This window comes from Neofelis nebulosa, chromosome 13 (genome assembly GCF_028018385.1).
Source record: "Neofelis nebulosa isolate mNeoNeb1 chromosome 13, mNeoNeb1.pri, whole genome shotgun sequence".
Taxonomy (NCBI): Eukaryota; Metazoa; Chordata; class Mammalia; order Carnivora; family Felidae; genus Neofelis; species Neofelis nebulosa.
The window spans coordinates 65,095,319-65,114,113 of NC_080794.1; the positions used below are offsets into that span (position 1 = coordinate 65,095,319).

Genomic DNA, 18,795 nt, shown 5'->3' on the forward strand with positions numbered 1-18,795 from the left:
CTCATTTCCCATAGCACTTTTACTCGCTAAGTGAAGAAAGTCAGATTACCTCAAGGCAGCTCCTGGATTCTGGGTTCAACCCCTAGTGTCCAGAGCCCAGTGCCAAATGCTCCCTATCCCTCCAAAGCAATCCCCAGTGAGGCCCCTGGTCTTCCGTGAGCCCCACCTTCCTTTTCTGTGTGTTCTCCCTTTTAAGAAGAATCAAGTAGAGGCATAAAATCAAATACAAATCTCTGAGTTCTGCTCTTCATCTCAAAAACTTGTAAATCTGTCCCTGATTAACTCAGGAACAAAGAGAATTCCAGAACTGACATGAGTAAGGCTCTGTCTTCAATTCTCCATTAAAATCAAAAAAGAGTTCCCAGACCAACAGTGATACTTACACAAGTGGACCGCATTAAGGAAATCCAACATACAAAAGTCCAGTCTTTCAAAACAGATGTGTTAGGTCAGTGGTTCCCAATCCTGGCTAATCATCATACTCAACAGGAGAATAAATAACAACCACCACCACCACGAACAACAACAACAACAACAACAACAACAACAGATTCCCAGTTCCTACCTCCAAGAGATTTGGATTCAGTGTGTCCAGAGTAAAGCCCAGAAATTTCTTCTTTTTAACAAGTTCTAGGTGATTCCAATGATAAACTAGGTTTGGGAACCACTACATTAAGGGACATTCACTCACTTTATTAGAAGGTGTACCACGGGATTCCTTTAAATGGCTATACCCTCTGCCCCAAGCACTTAATATAGAAGTTTTAGAATTTGGTTAATCAAAGTTAATCTATATACCATTTACCAAGAACATGTCTTCTATGTTAAAGTCCTCTAGAAGTGGCCACACTTAGGAAGATTATAGAAAGATTATAAGTGTCCATTAAGGGGCCCACTCACCTCATATTTTCTGTAATTCACCAACAAAGCCAAGAGGACAACAGCATCATACCCATGCTCCCTGCGACTTGGGGGGTGGGAGAGTATCTGTAACATGAACCAGAAATGCATGAGTGCTAACTCCTAGTTCCTAGGAATGCTGACAGAGAAGATTTGAGGAAGCGGTTTACCCAAAAGAGAAAGAGAGGATGGGGGAAATGACCTACCTGTAAAATTGCTTCAAATATGCTGTTGATCATCACATACTCTAGGATAGTGTTCTGGCTGATGTTATCTGTCACCTAAATGCAATAAAAGGCTTTTTAGGGGCACCTGCGTGGCTCAGTCGGTTAAGCATCTGACTTTGGCTCAGGTCATGATCTTATGATTCAGGGGTTCAAGCTCCACATTACTCGCTGCTGTCAGCACAGAGCCCATTTCAGATCCTCTGTCCTCCCCTCCCTCTGCCCCTCCCACATTGGTTCTCTCTCTCTGTCTCTGTGTCTCTCTCTCTCTCTAAGATAAATAAATATTTTTTTAAAAGGCTATTTCCTAGGCACTCTGCTATCTCAAATATAACTCCTCCCCCACTATCTAAGAGAATCAGAAATGTTAAAACATTCTACTAGATACTTAGTAGACTTTTAATATGCACCTCTGAAGCTGCCAGAGCCTTAACACTAGAAGGGTAAGAAATGTGCAAATAAAAACTTCCCGAATCTCTGAATGTACTGTTTATCTCACACCCTCACTTAAGCATTTACTTCAGTTTTGGGGGGGTTTCATTCCTCAAATGCACAGAAAGAAGTTTATGATCCAGAAGACTTTGAGTGATGGCAGGGAAAAGGAATTACTTGAAGTACATGAACAACACCCCGCCCTCCTCCCACTAGAAGGTATAGGCCAGCTTCCAGTTATGTCAAAATCAGAACAAATAACTATTCAGAATCACAAAAACTGTTTCCAAATGAGACCTGATGAGAAGAGCAAATCTGACAATTCAGAAGAAAGAATTCTGCAGGGGTAGTACCTCTAAAGTGAGAAATATCATGTATCCCATAGGCTAAAAATGCCAATGGTTGCAAAGAGCAGCTTCCAGGAAGTGAAAGCCCATTCATCTAACTTCCTTCTACATATTCACACGCAATGGAGTGATGTGATGCCCCAGCAGAGAATTTTTTTTCCTCTTTTCCTTTCTAACTTTGGGCTCAAGCATTCAAATAAGCTTGCTCCTACTGTCAGTAATACCCTTGATAGAGAAACATATAAATGGGTCACTTACGGTCACTAAGCAAAGGAGAAGTTTCAGACATAAACTCTTCAGACTTTCAGAACCTTCTGCACAAAGCAATGAATCCAAACTCTCCATCAAGTTCTGAGAAAGAGATCCATTAAGTATTAAAGCATACCAAATAACGTCTCTACTGTGTCTCTGTCCAACTCTGGGTTTATGTTACACAGGGTAATGTGTACAACATTCAATGAAGCAACCATATCACTCCTTCAGGCCTAGGCCTTGCAAGATCAGACAAAGAAAAGTAAGACTCCAAAGTGTAGCTATTTGGGGAAAAATGCTTTAGAACAACAGCACAGAATAATAAAGAATTCACTACTTCATCAAATGAATGTTTGCAACCTATCATTCTCATGACCTTTAGAATAGAATGAAGTAAGGGTGCCTGGGTGGCTCAGTGGTTAAGTGTCCAGCTTTGGCTCAGGTCATGATCTCATGGTAGATGGGTTTGAGCCCTGTGTTGGGCTCTGTGCTGACAGCTCAGAGCCTGGAGCCTGCTTCGGATTCTGTCTCCCTCTCTTTCTCTGCCCCTCTCTTGCGTGCACACTGTCTCTCTCTCTCTCTCTCTCTCTCTCTCTCAAAAATAATTTAAAAATTTTTAAAAATGTTTAATAGAAGTAAATTTTTTAAAGGCTAATAACAGTGGTTGAATAATAAATTAAAAACAATAAACTAATTCAATTAAATTAATTCAATTACATTAGGAAAAAATAAGTGGTTTAAAAAAGTGGTTAAAGACCAATAATGGTTAAAAAAGATTAATAATGGTCAAATAACTATAGATAAGTTTCACTATCTGATAAAATATATCATTTGATGGAGGCACGCTGAATAAACAACAAAGAGACAATATCACTACTAGCCATCACTGGCCGTAGACACTATCCAACAAAACTAGCTGTGTCCACCTTGGTCGATTCTACTAGACAATGTGACTGGAGTATATCACTTGTATTAACAACCAGCTCTCAGACCCAATGTAATCAAAGATGAAACCCTCACACACTACAACAGAAGGAACAAGAAAAGAAATATTTTACATTAAATGAAGGAGGAGAATGAATGAAGAATAGGATTTAGCATGCTGAAAGCTCAAGTGAAGGTTCAAAATTAGTTACTTCAATTCAACAAATATATGGTGAAGGTCTACTATATGCTAAATATTGTGCTTTCAAAGAATTCAAGAAGAAAAATTAGATAATGGCCTTTGCTCTCAAGACATTTTTAGTCTACTGGAAGAGAAAAATAAGCAGTTTTAATTTAATGGTTACTATGACAGAAATATACATGGAAAAAGGGAATTATCTCACAAGTCACCTATTCCAAGACTCCTAAGCAGTGGGTTATATTTTGGAAAATCAGTAGGAGTTAATTAAAACCTGATGAGGAAAAGAATTCTAGACAGGCAATAGCATGATCAAAGACACATGAGGAATGAAATGGCCCTGGGTGTGGAGTTGGAACACAAGTAGTTTATTATTATGAAAGTACAGAGGGAAACACAGTGGTGAGAGAGACTAGAGAAATAAATAGGGAGCAGGTCATGAAAGCTATATAAAGCTAACTAGGGAGTTTGGTCTTTATCCTGTTATTGATGGGAAACTAATGAAGGGTTTTAAGCAGCAGAGATTTGAGTGTAAGATACATCACTGTGGTATCAGTGTGGGTGACAGATTTAAAGATGGTAAGCCTGAAGGGAGGGAGACAAATGAGGACTAATCTAGCAATTTTCTGAAGAAGCTGCCATGTCTTATTTGCCTGTGTATCCCCTGTGCCTGGCACATTGGAGCCTAACCAACATTTGTCAAAAGAATGAATGAAGGCATCACTGAAATGGTTCTGGTGAGAGATAATGGGGACACTGGCAGTAGGGGAAAAAAAGCAAAGACAGGTATGAAAAATATGAACTGAGGCAAAATTAGATGAACATGGTGATCATCTAGATATGAAAGATGAGAGGAAGAGTCAAGGATGACTCCAGCTTTTGGCCTGGGTGACTGAGATGACAGGAGAGCCCATTCTAACAGGGAATGAATGAGGAAGAACAGATGAAGGGAAAATAAGGAGTTCCATTTTGTAGATGTCAAGCAAGAGGTACTTTAGGGATGTATGAGTGGGTAAATTCAGCAACTGCTTACAGAGTATACAACTCTGAGCCTCATGAGGGGATGTTAAGACTAACAATAGAGACTTAGTAATCGGCAGCATATAGACAATAGTGAGAACTACAAGAATGAGAGCGAGATCTGAGATTTTACCATGATATATACATAGGAGCAGTAAAGGCTTGGAAAACTGACTCCAAGTACTAAGTCTTCATGTACTTACAACTGTATATTCATAACTTGTAAAAAATAACCTGATCACTATAAGGATTCTTTGTCACATAGATTATTTCAAATTCAGAGAATGACAGAAGACTAGTTCTTCAAAGTTCATATTATAAACAACATTCACTCAAGAAAGTGTCAAACATTACAAATCAGATATCTGATAAGGGACTTCTATCCAAAATATATAAAGAACTCCTACAACTCAACAATATAAAACAAATAACTCAATCTAGAAATGGGCAAAGGATTTGAATAAATATTTCTACCCCCCCCAAAAAATATATATATACATATATATATATACACATATATATATACGTATATATATACACATATATATATGAGAGGCAAAAACAATTGTTGACAAGGATGTGGAAAAACTGGAATGCTTATACACTGCCGATGGAAATGTAAAATGGTATACTAACTTTGGAAAACAGTTTGGAAGCTCCTTGAAATATTAAACATAGAGTTACCATATGACCCAACAATTCTCCTCCTATGTATATACCCAAGAGAATTGAAAACATACATCCACACAAAATCTTGTTCATGAATGTTCACAGCAGCATTATTGACAATAGCCAAAATACTGAAATATCCCACATGTCTATCAACTGATGAATGAATAAATTTGATGTGGTACATTCATAAAATGAAGTTATCAGCCATAAAAAGGAATGAAGCACTGACACATGCCACAACACGGGTGGACCCTGAAAACATTATGCTAAGTGCAAGAAGCTAGACACAGAAGACCACGTATGATTCCATTTAGATGAGATGTCCAGAATAGGTAAACCAATAAAGACATAAAGCAGATTAATGGTTGCCAGGGGCTAGAGAGAAGGGGGAATGGAGAATGACTGCTAGTGGGAACATGTATTCTTTTTGGAGTGATAAAAATGTTCCAAAATTAACAGTGAATATACTAAAAACCACTCAATGAGGGGTGCCTGGCTGGATCAGTCGGTAAAGCATGTGACTCTTGATCTCAGGGTTGTGAGTTTGAGCCCCGTGGTGTCGGATATAGAGATTACTTAAATATAAAATCTTAAAACAAAAAACCACTGAATTACATATTTTAAAAGGGTGAATTGTATATGTGAACTATCAATAAAGCTATTACTTTAAAAGTGTCAAACAGTAGAAATAAAAATTCTGGTAAAGTCATCATGTAAATAAGAAAACTTAAGTTTAGAACTAAAGTTACCCCTGCATATTACATTACCCTTGTTATATATTATTTGAGTTCATAAGTGTTTTTAAGAATGTATGAGCACATGATACAAATCATAAAATAAACTGCTCAGTCTTTATCCTGCAGGGGAAGGACACTTCAAATTTGAATTTCAAATTTTCTTCTATTCAGATAAACAAATTTGTAAAACAAAAATATCCAAATTCAAGAACAAATTCAACCATTTCTATCCACCTGAGTGCAAATCTTCTAGTACATTAACTGTCTACAGCTGTCAGAAGCAGCCATCCACAAGCACATCTACAACTTACGCCTCACCTTCATGCACAACTCTGCCTTGTCAAAGCCCATCAGCATGTTGATGATGTCAAACCCAGAGGTAGATTTATTCTTTTGATGGACTCCTCGAATGAGTGCACACAAGGTCTGCAGAGATTAGAGAAAGAATTCTTTTGTAGAAAGGAAGTCTCAAAACGTGAAGGGCACTGGATCTGTCGCCTCGCATTGCCACCTCAGAACCTCCTCCTTACACAGCTGACATTCAATTGCTCTATCACTCTAAGCTTCAGAACAGTCGGAGTCTTACTACGTGCAAAATCCAGACATTAAAGAGGAACAGCACTTGAAATTGTTGCCATCTTTTTTGTTGTTGTTTTTTAGTCATCCTCTTTTCAAAAACTGCATTGCAGACAAAGACTGGAAGGTGAATTCAAAAATAACAACAGTTCTTGAGCTTGAGTCATGGGATTGGTGGAGCTTTTTTCCTTTACTTAAAATTCATTACCGTATTTACATTTTAGTTTATAATTCTTAGTATTTTTTAACAACTACAAAAGTTATTTTGGTCCATATGATAACAACCAGTTGCTTCAAATCTTAAATTCATGGGGCGCCTGGGAGGCTCTGTCAGTTGAGCGACTGGCTCTCGATTTCGGCTCAGGTCATGATCTTGCAGTTCGTGAGATCGAGCCCCGCGTTGAGCTCTGCGCTGACAGCGTGAAGCCTGCTTGGGATTCTCTCCCTCTCTCTCTCTCTGCCACTCCCCTGCTCGTGCTCGCTCGCTTGCTCTCTCTTTCAAAATAAATAAATAAACATGAAAAGAAATCTTAAATTCATTATAATCTCCATTCACTACTGACTAGCTGTGTAAACCTGGACAAGTTAGTTAACTTTTCAGTGCCTCAGTTTTCTCATCTATAAAATGGAAATGACAATAATAGCACCCATCTCATAGGGATGTTGTGAGAACTATGAGAATTAAAACACTTGGAATAGTCCCTGGAACTTTATTAATGCTCTAAGAATAGTGCCTGAAACTTTTTAAAGCTCAACAAGTATCAGCCATTTTAATAATATACTATATTTTTATGGGTTACTAAGTGACTTAACGCAATTTACTTCCACTGAACTAAAAACAGTTTACCATTCATGCCTCCATAGTGAGCTACCACAATTATAAGAAGTACAATTTCCAACTTTCATTTCAGCTTTCAGTGAACCCCTACAACTGCAATACCCAAAATGCAGAATTTACTGTTAACTTTGTTAACACAACTACAGGGTAAACATGGCCCTTCTTTCTGGGACATCAGCTCAACAGGTAATTTCTACAACCTACAGATGAGAAAACTGGGGCTCACAAAGTGATTTGCCCAACTAGGAAGTTAGAAACTTAAACCCAAACTATCAAAAGTTCCAGGGGTGCCTGGGTGTCTCAGTTGGTTGAGCGTCCAACTCTTGATTTCAGCTCAGGTCATGATCCCAGGGTCATGGGATTGAGCCCCACATCGGGCTCTGTGCTTAGTAGGGAGACTGCTTAAGATTCTCTTTCTCTCACTCTGCCTCTCTCCTCCACCCGCATGCTTTCTCTAAAATAAAAAAATAATATCAAAATTTCCAATAAAATCCTTTATGTTGTCATGGATTCTTCATATCCTAAGCTTGTCAATCACTGCCCTAGCTACTCAGCCTGATCTAAGATGCACCGGAGTTACTGGACTATCAACTTAGAAATTATGCCCATGATTCATTCAATCAGGACTTCAGATTGAAGATTTACTTCATTCAAGTAGGACTTCAGAAGTAAATTTACTTCTGAAGTCCTACTTGCCAGGCACTGTACTGTACACTAGGAACAAAGTACTGAATGAAACTAACAAAGTCTTTGCTCTCAAGAAACCTGTAATGTATCCCCATTATCCCAATGCTTGGCACATAACAGTCATTCAAGAAATAATTACTCAGTGCGTCTTTCCCATGAATATGTGACTTAGCGTTAAGAACAATGATTCTTAATGTTTTCTGAGTTACAGACCCTTTTGAGAATCTGATGAAAGCTCTCTTTTCAGAAAAAAATAGCCACATACACCTAAAATATTACATATAACTTCAGGGAGTCAAGGACCCTCTGAAACCTCAAATTAAGAACTCCTGATCTAGTGAGAAAATACTGTTTTAAGAATAATCTCTTCTGGGGGTGCCTGGGTAGCTCAGTCGGTTGAGTGTCCGACTCTTGATTTTGGCTCAGGTTGTGATCCCAGGGTCATGAGGTCAAGCCCCTCATCAGGCTCTGTGCTGAGTGTGGAGCCTGCTTAAAATTCTCTCTCTCTCTCTCTCTCTCTCTCTCTCTGCCCCTCCCCCCCATTCATGCTCTCTCGAAAATTAAAAAAAATTTTTTTTTTAAATCTCTTCTGATAGACTAACTATCCCTACCTCATAGTTTCCCCTCTATCTCTTCCTTTCCTCAAATAATCAAGAATTCTGTCCATCTGTCTTGGCTTTAGATCAAATCATACAATGAACAAGATGACTAGTGTAAGTGTCAATTTGTTTTACTAGGAAGCTGGCTCAACAAACATGGCATAGATGTTTATTATTTAAAGGGGGAAAAAAAAACTTCATACCTAAGGGCAATTTTAGGTTCCTCAGGTCCCAAGAGATGTATTATAACTCCTTTCCCCTATTAAACTCCTTTCCCCAGTCTCCCAGCTGTATACCTGTAGTGCATTGACAACTCGAATTGGATGTTCCTCTCCCAGAGCTTGGATACAGTGTTGAAATAAGCAATTAATATTGTCCTTGATCTTCATTAACTCCTCACCATCAAGAGATTCCAGCTTGCCTTCTAGGTACTCTAAATTCACCTACCAAGGGAACAACAGGGATATTATTTTTAGTAACGTTTTCAGTGTACTGTATTTAATGTGAGTGCATTTTAGTGTCGCATGTAGAACACAGGAGAAGGCAATTTCGTTAGTAGGAAAATCCAGAGATACCATCAAGTTTACCTTCATAAGGAAGAGCTCCTCCCAAAAACGTGGACTGCACTTACTGGGGTCCTCTGTCTGAAACCAGAAAATAAGCAGTTCAATGTCCCCAGCTAACACCAAAGCATTAAGAACACATCTGAAAGGGTCACTTACACATAATCAACCTTATCTTTCAAAATTAACTTTGAAAATGCTTGATCATTCTAAACTGCTATAACAGGGAACAACAGTTTTGGAGGGTTTTTTTCCCCCAAATGGAAGACACTGTGCATAGATATATATTTGTGTGCCAGAAGTTAAATAATGGCTCAAAGAATCTCCCCCCAAATCTTTCTCTTCTGGCAAGAAGTAAACCTAACCAACTGATTAAGATAGTCACATTATTGGGGCGCCTGGGTGGCGCAGCCGGTTAAGCGTCCGACTTCAGCCAGGTCACGATCTCGCGGTCCGTGAGTTCGAGCCCCGCGTCAGGCTCTGGGCTGATGGCTCAGAGCCTGGAGCCTGCTTCCGATTCTGTGTCTCCCTCTCTCTCTGCCCCTCCCCCATTCATGCTCTGTCTCTCTCTGTCCCAAAAATAAAAAATAAAAAATAAAAAAACCGTTGAAAAAAAAAGTCACATTATGATGTCCCTATCGCATCTGTATGTTCTGCAAAGCCCTTTCACATAAATGAAACACAATGGCCCAGAGAGCCAGGTATAGTAGATACTATCAGTATACTCCTTTTAGAAAAGAGGGTCCACAAAGTTAAGTTACTTACGCCCATACAGGAGCCAGAACCTGAATCGCATCAGCAATACTGCATGGTTTTACAACATCTCATGCTGACTGCTTCTACTTGCCCTCCTATATGCATTTAGTCCACTGTACAGAGCTTGTAATATGGTCTTCCTTAATTCAAATTGGTCCAAAAGGTTAACAAAAGTATAGTGCTAAAATACAAAATTTCTTAGCAATAATTTTCAAACAGAAGTTCTAAAGAGTCAGAGGCTTCTGGTTCAGGAGCAAAATAAGAAAAAGAGAACCTCAACTTTAAAGGAAAACTAATGACGTAAAACCAGGAGATCAATCGCCCACTATCACCCATAAGTTGACCTTTTAAAATTACTACCAAGAACTAATATCTTCATTAGTTACGAACTCTTGATCTATTAAGAAAATACTATACTAGGAATCTCTTCTGGATTTTTAACTAAGAATGACACAGAGAAGCAACATTTCTGGCCTTCTCATAAGGTCCTCATTTAGTGATTTCTTTCCATCCCCTTCTCCTAGGAGGGGTCACACTCTGCCTCTCACACTTCTGTGATGTCATTTTGCTATCTATATGTGAAACTCAGACTACTCGTGATGTTGGCACTTCCCATCTTCAAAGCTCACGCAATCAACAATTCTATGTATGCCAACCTTACTTCATATAGAGAGAGCCCTAACAGGACCCAAGTACCCACTCATTTGCTCCACACTGTGCTGATCTGCGCAATTCTGTATTAATTTTCTGCATATCAAACTGTCTCTAAGGTTTCCCAAGAGTTAGATGTTTTACTTGATCACATTATTTATTCTGGGCCATGTGACAAAGTTGAACAAGTAAGGGCCCTGGAGTCAAACACTAGGGTTCAAACCATGGCTCCATCACCTTCCAGCTGTGACCCCTAGTTTCCTCATCTGTGAAATGCTCTTTTACATGGCATATGTGAAAACATAGCACTCTTGCAGCATTCTTGTCAGAATCAGAGATAATGAACTTAGTGATGCACTTAGAATAATGCCAGGCACATAGTAAAAATTCAATACTCAGTAACTCTTTTTAGAAGTATTATTCTGTTTTACATATGCTAGCTATGATCAGAATTTCAAAAGGTAAGTACCCCTGCAGAGTATCTAATTTACTCTCACCTTCCCTAACAGGGTAAATTTTAAAACAAAGGCTTGGATCATGGTCAATCAGCAGTTATGAAGACCCAAAGAAATCTCCCACTTAATCACTAATAATTCATCAGTTATCTTATAGAGTTGGAGAATGAGAGAGACTAAGCAATTGTTCCGTCCACTAGGCACTTGAGATGAAATATAACAGTTCATCTTTTTTTTCTTAAGTTTATTTATTCATTTTGAGAGAGAGACTGAGAGAGAAAGAACAGTTCATCTTTTAGAATCATAGAATTCTAGGACCAAAAGAAACTTCAAGGAACATTTAGGATAGAAGAGTCCGTAAGTTGGGTCATGCAGGTGACAAGTTTTTAAAGATATTCAGAAAAAATGGGTGCCTGGGTGGCTCAGTCGGTTAAGCGTCTGACTCTTGATTTCAGCTCAGGTCACGATCTCATGGTTTGTGGGTTCGGGCCCGCATCAGGCTCTGCACTGACAGCGTGGAGCCTTCTTTGGATTCTCCCTCTCCCTCTCCCTCTCTCTGATCCTCCCCCACTCACACACTCTCTCTCTCAAAATAAATAAACATTAAAAAAAAAAAAAAAAGATATTCAGGAAAAAAAGGTTCCCGAGGTTTCCTCCCTCCTTTCAATTGTTATACCCGGCTCATGGCAACAATCTGTAAGAACAACATGACAACAATACATATAAATTAATACATGATCATAATCTCCACCAGGAGAGAGCTCACTCTCATCCTCGCCCTCATTCTCCCTCTAAACAACTAGAAGGTAGCAGGCAGAGGTGAGCTTATTTCTCATTTTGGTACAAGAAACTAAGGAGTCAATCTGTGCAGAATTGTCAGAGCTCCAGGCCTTACCATGAAGATCTCATCATACATCAGCACCACTTTTTCCTTCAGTGGTTTTTTGGAAGCTGAAGATTTCCGGAGCAAACCCCCTCTTTTCTCCACCTGTGCCATGGTTAGAGAATCTGTGAAAAGAAAGCCACAGTCAGTGCTGAAATGCTCTCCAAGATGCTGGATGGTCTGTTGAAAAGCTCTCAATGGGAACTTTTCTAAGAAAAAGAAAAAAAATGATAAACCATGTAATAGATCTTGTGCATCTGTCCAACACCCCATCCCCTGACCAGGTAATTTCAAGGCTTAAATCATTGCTTGGCCTACAGCAAAACACATTTTACATCTTTAAAACCTGCCAGTGGACAAGACTTACACCAGATCCAAAACCAGGAAAGAAAGTGTAACTAGCTCCAACTAGAATAGATCTGGCCATATATTTGAGGTTGATGGAAGGAAGGCTACAAAGCACACATTGCCCACAGACTGATGGTGAAGTTAAATTACAAGTATTGATTGAGCTCAGGACCATTAAGGCAGGAAGTGTGCTGCAGACTGATGTGCTCCATTGATTTCCCCAAAGTAAGTAAGTCCTCAGCACTGCAAAGTACTTGGCCTTCACTGCCTCATAAATCACACTGCACTTGACTGTCTTCAGAAATTCCTCTGGAAAGAGACCCAAGGCAGAAAATAGCAGTTATAAGGACAAAAATTAAATCTGATTTCAAAATAACCAAACATAACAATCTACTTCTGTCAAATCTAATTATATATATATAACACTATTACAGATCAAACTTCAAAGTATTTTTCAATTCTTTTATAGAAGCAATTCCATGAATCACGCCCAATTTCCCCATCTTGTTTAAAGGAATTTCAAGTTTTTACAAGGGAGAACTTGAAATCCCACAGGTCTCCACTGTGGATTTACACATTTCCCCTCACTTCCCAGATTCTTTCTACTGTTGACAAAATCCCTGTCTCTCTCTTAAATTCTAGGCTCTAGTTGTGAAACTTAATCTCATCCAATGGCAAGTGTGGGCAGTAGCAAGGAGGCTGATTTTACTTCCAGACAAACCCAAAGCAGCAGAACAAAATTAATTTTGTTCAGTGACCTTTGGAAAATATGTGCTATGTTTCAAATCAAAATCAAAATTTTATTTAAGGAAGAGATGCATCCACCACCTAAAAGACTGTATCTCTCAGACATGGCCTTTCTCTAATATATATAGCCAAAAAGGAGGTTTACTTTTGAGCACAAAAAACACAAAGCACAGAAAATTTCTCCAATTAGATATCCAGCATCTTTGGCATATCTTATCCTTTTTTTTCTTTTTTTTTTTTCTTTAAATTTTTTTTTTAATGTTTATTTATTTTTGAGACAGAGAGAGACAGAGCATGAACGGGGGAGGGGCAGAGAGAGAAGGAGACACAGAATCGGAAGCAGGCTCCAGGCTCTGAGCCATCAGCCCAGAGCCCGACGCGGGGCTCGAACCCACAGACCGCGAGATCGTGACCTGAGCTGAAGTCGGACACTCAACCGACTGAGCCACCCAGGCGCCCCAATCTTATCCTTTTTTTTATAAGCACTATGGTCCAGAGAAAACTGAAGGAAAAAAAACTAACAACAACAACAACAACCAAAAAAGAGAGAGAGAGAAGATTCTTTGGGACAATTTATACTATATTGATCATGGCTTTACCTTAAAGCATGAAATACAGCCTCTGTTCAAAACATTCTTGTGTCTTTTATTTTTTTTTTTTAAATTTTTTTTCAACGTTTTTTATTTATTTTTGGGACAGAGAGAGACAGAGCATGAACAGGGGAGGTGCAGAGAGAGGGAGACACAGAATCGGAAACAGGCTCCAGGCTCCGAGCCATCAGCCCAGAGCCTGACGCGGGGCTCAAACTCACGGACCGCGAGATCGTGACCTGGCTGAAGTCGGACGCTTAACCGACTGCGCCACCCAGGCGCCCCTCTTGTGTCTTTTAAATAGGTTGTCAAGAGGAAGATGTCCTTATCGGGGGAAAATAAATTGGAAATCAGCAGGATCCTATTAAAATAAATCAAACGCAATGCAATTCTAAACTTAGTAGATATAGACCTTTCATGTGTTCAGCTTCAACCAATTGATTAGCGGGAATAGCAGGAACCACTAGTTCCTGGGTGTGAGAAGCACCTGTTTCCAAACATGCCCCTCTGAGGATTTATAATTGGGTTACAGCTAATCAATGTCCACCCCAAATCTAATAAACTCACTTTCTCTATTTCAGAATCAATACTTTCTAATAAGCAAAAGGGAATAGGAGAGGAGGGAAAAACAATTCCATCCAAAGTACCAGATTTCCTAAGAAGTTAAATTCTTTTCATCACTCTTCCTCATTTGGAGCAGGGGGGAAATTCAGCCAAGAGCCTTGTCTCATTACTCTCTGTCACCATCACAGACAATTGGAATTTACCACCCAAGGTGCCTGAAATGTGACTGGAAACTGACAACAGAGTCTCCTTCTCCTGCCAGCACTTCTAACCCATGGAACATAGAAAACATTGTTTCTAGGGTTGAGGACTGAGAGAAGTGTAGAACTCTGTATTACAAAGTTTTGGGGGAGGGGGGGGATTTCAGAAATTAAGCCTCTGCTCTTAAATTTGAAAGTAAAATATCTGACTGGTAGAACACATCCGTAATGTGAGTGTAATTTATTTATGTCTTCTCAGGGTTTTTCTCCCCTTTGTAGAAAACCCCTCCTGTTTGTAGAAAACCAGTAACAGCTAAGGAGCAGCAAGGCATTATGGACGGACCAACCAACCAGCAAAACTGAGACTGGAACACTAGGTTCCAACCACCTAGATGAAATGGAGCAAGTCACTGTGTTTCCCAGTTTCCTTACAAGTAAAACAAGGCCCTGGACTAGACATATCATTGAATAATTCTCTCAGCATCACTGAAATACCACAAACACATAAGAAACACCTAGGGGCACGTGGGTGGCTCAGTCCGTTAAGCATCCAACTTCAGCTCAGGTCAAGATCTCACCTTTCATGGGTTCAAGCTCCACGTCAAGCTCTGTGCTAACAGCGTGGAGCCTGTCTTGGATTCTCCCTCCCTCTCCCTCTCTGCCCCTCCCTGACTCGCGTTTTTTCTCTCTCTCAAAATAAATAAACTTAAAAAAAAAAATCTAAATGTGGTTAAGACACTAATTTAGGCACTACGGGGTTACAAAAATGAAACTACAGAGCTGATCCTCTAGGATCTTTCAATCGATTGGCAGAGACAGACACATCAGACACGTGATAACCCCACAGCACTAGGCGAATCATGCGAAATAGAGTAAAAGTACAAAGAAAATGCTATGGCATCATGAGAAAGGAAAAAAAGCATTCTGCGACTACACTATGACCTCTGTTGATCCAGGCTTTTAAATCCTTCTGGCGAAGCAGTAAATACAGCAAAGCCACTGTAATCCCACAGAAATGCCATCTTAGGCTTTAACACGGTTTCTCAGAAATAAGAGATAATAGGCAAAATATAAAAAAGAATAAGGCAACATATCAATCCTAATTTCACTTACCTTCAAACTTAGGAACGGTTTCAAATCCCCCAACCCAACAGTAAATGGTATATCAATGAAGTCTTTTATCACTAAACCTCAGGGACTGCCAATCCCATGACCCACAGAACAACTTCTCTCTGAAAGACTCAAGTCATACAACTTTTTAAGAATTCTATCTTAAGGCAATCCAGCCATGACTGTCTTAAATGCACATCATTTCATATCCCTTCAGGGTAAAACAACCAAATATCAAGATTTTAAAACCTAAAGCCAAACTCTGCCAATGCCTAATACACAAGAAATGCTAGTTACACTAAGCAAGTTAGTTATTCATTGACTTTACTGTCTTCTTGAGGACAATACATGCCAACTCTAGTAGCAGAAAATTAATTTAAAAGAAATTCACTCTAATTTCCAGAGCGTTTCCAGAGTTAATCTATCAAAAGTCTTGGTATTGTATCTGCACGAGATGACAGAGGCTAATGAAACCCGAGGTAATCAATTCACGATATATGTAAATAAAACCACAGGGGTGCCTGGGTGGCTCAGTCGGTTGAGGGTTGAGCGTCTGACTTCAGCTCAGGTCATGATCTCACAGTTCATGAGTTTGAGCCCCGTGTTGGGCTCTATACTGACAGCTCGGAGCCCGGAGCCTGCTTTGGATTCTGTGTCTCCCTCTCTCTCTCTGCTCCTCCCCTGCTCACATTCCGTCTCTCTTTCAAAAATAAATAAAGATTAAAAAAAAAATTTTTTTTTAAACCATCATGCTGTTACGCCTTTTATACTGATGTATGTCAGTTATTTTTCAATAAAACTGGAAAAAATCTAAAAGCAAAACAGCTTGGGGCGCCTGGGTGGCTCAGTCGGTTGGGGCATGGGCATCCGACTTCGGCTTGGTCATAATCTTGCAGTTGGTGAGTTCGAGCCCCACGTCGGGCTCTGTGCTGACAGCTCGGAGCCTGGAGCCTGGAGCCTGCTTCAGATTCTGTGTCTCCCTCTTTCTCTGCCTGAGAGAAAGGCACTCTACCCCACTCCTGTTCTGTCACACTCTCTCTCTCTCAAAAATAAACATTAAAAAAAAGTTAAAAAAAAATACTAAATAACAGCAAAACGTCTTGAGTTTTAGCCCCAATTCTTATACACTCATTCTGTAAACTTTAATTTCCTTTCCTTCCCTGGGCTTCAATTTGCCAATCTGTAAAAAGCAGCACTGGCAAGTGTGTTCAGAAAAGGGAACCTCTGTACAGTGTTGGGAATGTAAATCAGTGCAGCCACTACAGAAAACAGTATAGAGGTTCCTCAAAATATTAAAAATAAAACTATATGATCCAGCAATCGCACTTCTGTGTATATATCCAAAGGAAATGAAATCGCTGTCTCATTAAAGAGATACCGGCATCCCCATGTTCACTGCAGCATTATTCACAATAGTCAAGCTATGGAAACAACCTAAGAGTCTTATCAATAAATGAATGGATAAAGAAAATGTGGTACACACATAAAATGGAATATCATTCAGCTACAAAAAAAAGAAGGAAATCCTGCCATTTGCAACAACATGAATATGCCTATGTGAGATGATAGATAAATGGTGTTTTTTTTTTTATTTTAATGTTTATTTACTTTTGAGAGAGAGAGAGAGCAGCAGCAGCAGCAGCAGCAGCAGCAGAGGGGCAGAGAGAGATGGAGACACAGAAACTGAAGCAGGCTCCAGGCTGTGTGCTCGCAGCACAGAGCCCAACGCAGAGCTAGAACTCACGAGCCATGAAATCATAACCTGAGCTGAAGTCAGACGCTCAACTGACTGGGCCACCCAGGTGCCTCATGCATGAATGTTTTAATTAACCTTACTTATCATGGCAATCATTTCACAATGTATATGTGTATCCAATCATCACATTGTGCATTTTAAAATTATATATCGATGTTCTATATTAATTATAATCTCAATAATATATCAATTGTATCTCAATTCAATAAACCCGGGGGCCGGGGGGAAGCCATGGAACGGTTCTCTATAGGCTTCCAAATTTAATGGGCTGGGGTTCTAGGTTCATACTGGTAATGGACTGTTAGCAAGTATCACCCTCTCTTCACTGGTGAGTGAAGCTCCAAAACACCACCTATAGGTAGATGCTGAGGTAAACATCCTAAAACATTTCAACCAGCACATAAGAAAAGAAAAAGGAGAGAGAAAAGGAAAAAGGAAAGGAGAAAAAAAAAAATGAATAAAAACCAATGTGCCCATCTTCTAGAAAGAAAAAACATATGCACAGATCAGGCATTCATTCATTCTACAAATATCTATTGAGCACCTTTTTGGTACCAAGCACTAGGGATACAGATGTGAACATGACAGACAAGATTTCTGCTTTCAGAGTTCTCATTCTAGAGTGGGGAAAAGATAACAAACAAGTGATAAGTACCTTGAAGACAAACTATATAGGGGGGCTACATTAGACTGAGAGATTAAAGGCCTCTATGACAAGTAATATATGGGCTGGAACCAAAATAACAGGAAGGAAACAGCCACATGAAAGTCTTGGCAAAAGTGTTAAGAGGGAAAGGCATAGAGGGAATGGCAAATGCAAAGTCTCCAAGATTTGAACATACTTGGCGTGTTCGAGGAACAGAAGAGCCAAAATGCCTAGATTATAATAAACATTCCTTTTTTGAAATGTTGAAAGGTTTCTGAAGTGGGTATTTTGTGTTTTTGTGAGTTTTTTCCATACATAAAAAAGAATTCAAATGTCCATCAGCAGAATGGGAAGATTATAATTTATTCGTAGAACAGGGTACTACCCAGAAATTTAAAAGAACAAATTACTGAAAAAATATTCATCGCTTTCACAGATGTTGAATAAAAACCTCGGAAAGAAAAGAGTACAAACAAATGATTCTATTTATATGAAGTTCAAAGACAGCAAAATTAATCCATGGTGACAGAGGTCAGAACAGTGGTTACCTCTGGTGGGGTAATGAGTAGGAGGAAGTGGCACAAGGAAGCCTACTCGGGTGCTGAAAATGTGCTCTATCTTGATCAGAGTGGAGGTCACACAAAGAAAAGAAAGAAAATCATCAAGTTGTACACTTTCCATTACGTAAGCTATTCCTTGAACTCAAAAAAAAAAAAAGAAATTCTGGGGGCCCCTGGCTGGCTCAGTCAGTTAAATGCCCCCAACTCTTGACTTTAGTTCAGGTCATGATCTTACAATTGTGGGATGGAGCCCCACATTAGGCTCTGCACTGACAGCACAGAGCCTGCGTGGAATCCTCTCTCTCTCTCTCTCTCTCTCTCTCTCTCTCTCTGCTCCTCCCCCACGTACTTGCGCGCGCGCTCTCTCTCTCTCTCTCTCTCTCTCAAAATAAATGTTAAAAAAACTTTAAAAAATAAATATTTTTAAAAAATAAACATAAATAATTTTTTAAAAAGTCTGTGCAATCATACGTATATGAAAATTAACAGCACCCATGCAAAACACTAGAACTAGCAGGGACCTCAACTTGCACACTCAGGACACTAATCAAAAATAACA

General features: G+C 39.4%; 1 protein-coding gene across 2 annotated transcripts in view; it reads right to left on the reverse strand.

Annotated features, from left to right (window-relative positions):
* Window positions 1-18,795, reverse strand: part of ARMH3 (armadillo like helical domain containing 3) — a 171,607-nt gene that overhangs the window by 145,678 nt on the left and 7,134 nt on the right. For both annotated transcript variants that reach the window (XM_058697566.1, XM_058697567.1), the window contains exons 2-8: window positions 11,728-11,840; window positions 8,995-9,051; window positions 8,704-8,850; window positions 6,026-6,133; window positions 2,162-2,254; window positions 1,107-1,181; window positions 901-987 (exon numbers count right to left, since the gene is read on the reverse strand). In XM_058697566.1, coding sequence (XP_058553549.1) covers window positions 901-987; window positions 1,107-1,181; window positions 2,162-2,254; window positions 6,026-6,133; window positions 8,704-8,850; window positions 8,995-9,051; window positions 11,728-11,829 — 669 coding nt within the window. In that variant the 5' untranslated portion in view covers window positions 11,830-11,840. The remainder of the gene's footprint in view (window positions 1-900; window positions 988-1,106; window positions 1,182-2,161; window positions 2,255-6,025; window positions 6,134-8,703; window positions 8,851-8,994; window positions 9,052-11,727; window positions 11,841-18,795) is intronic.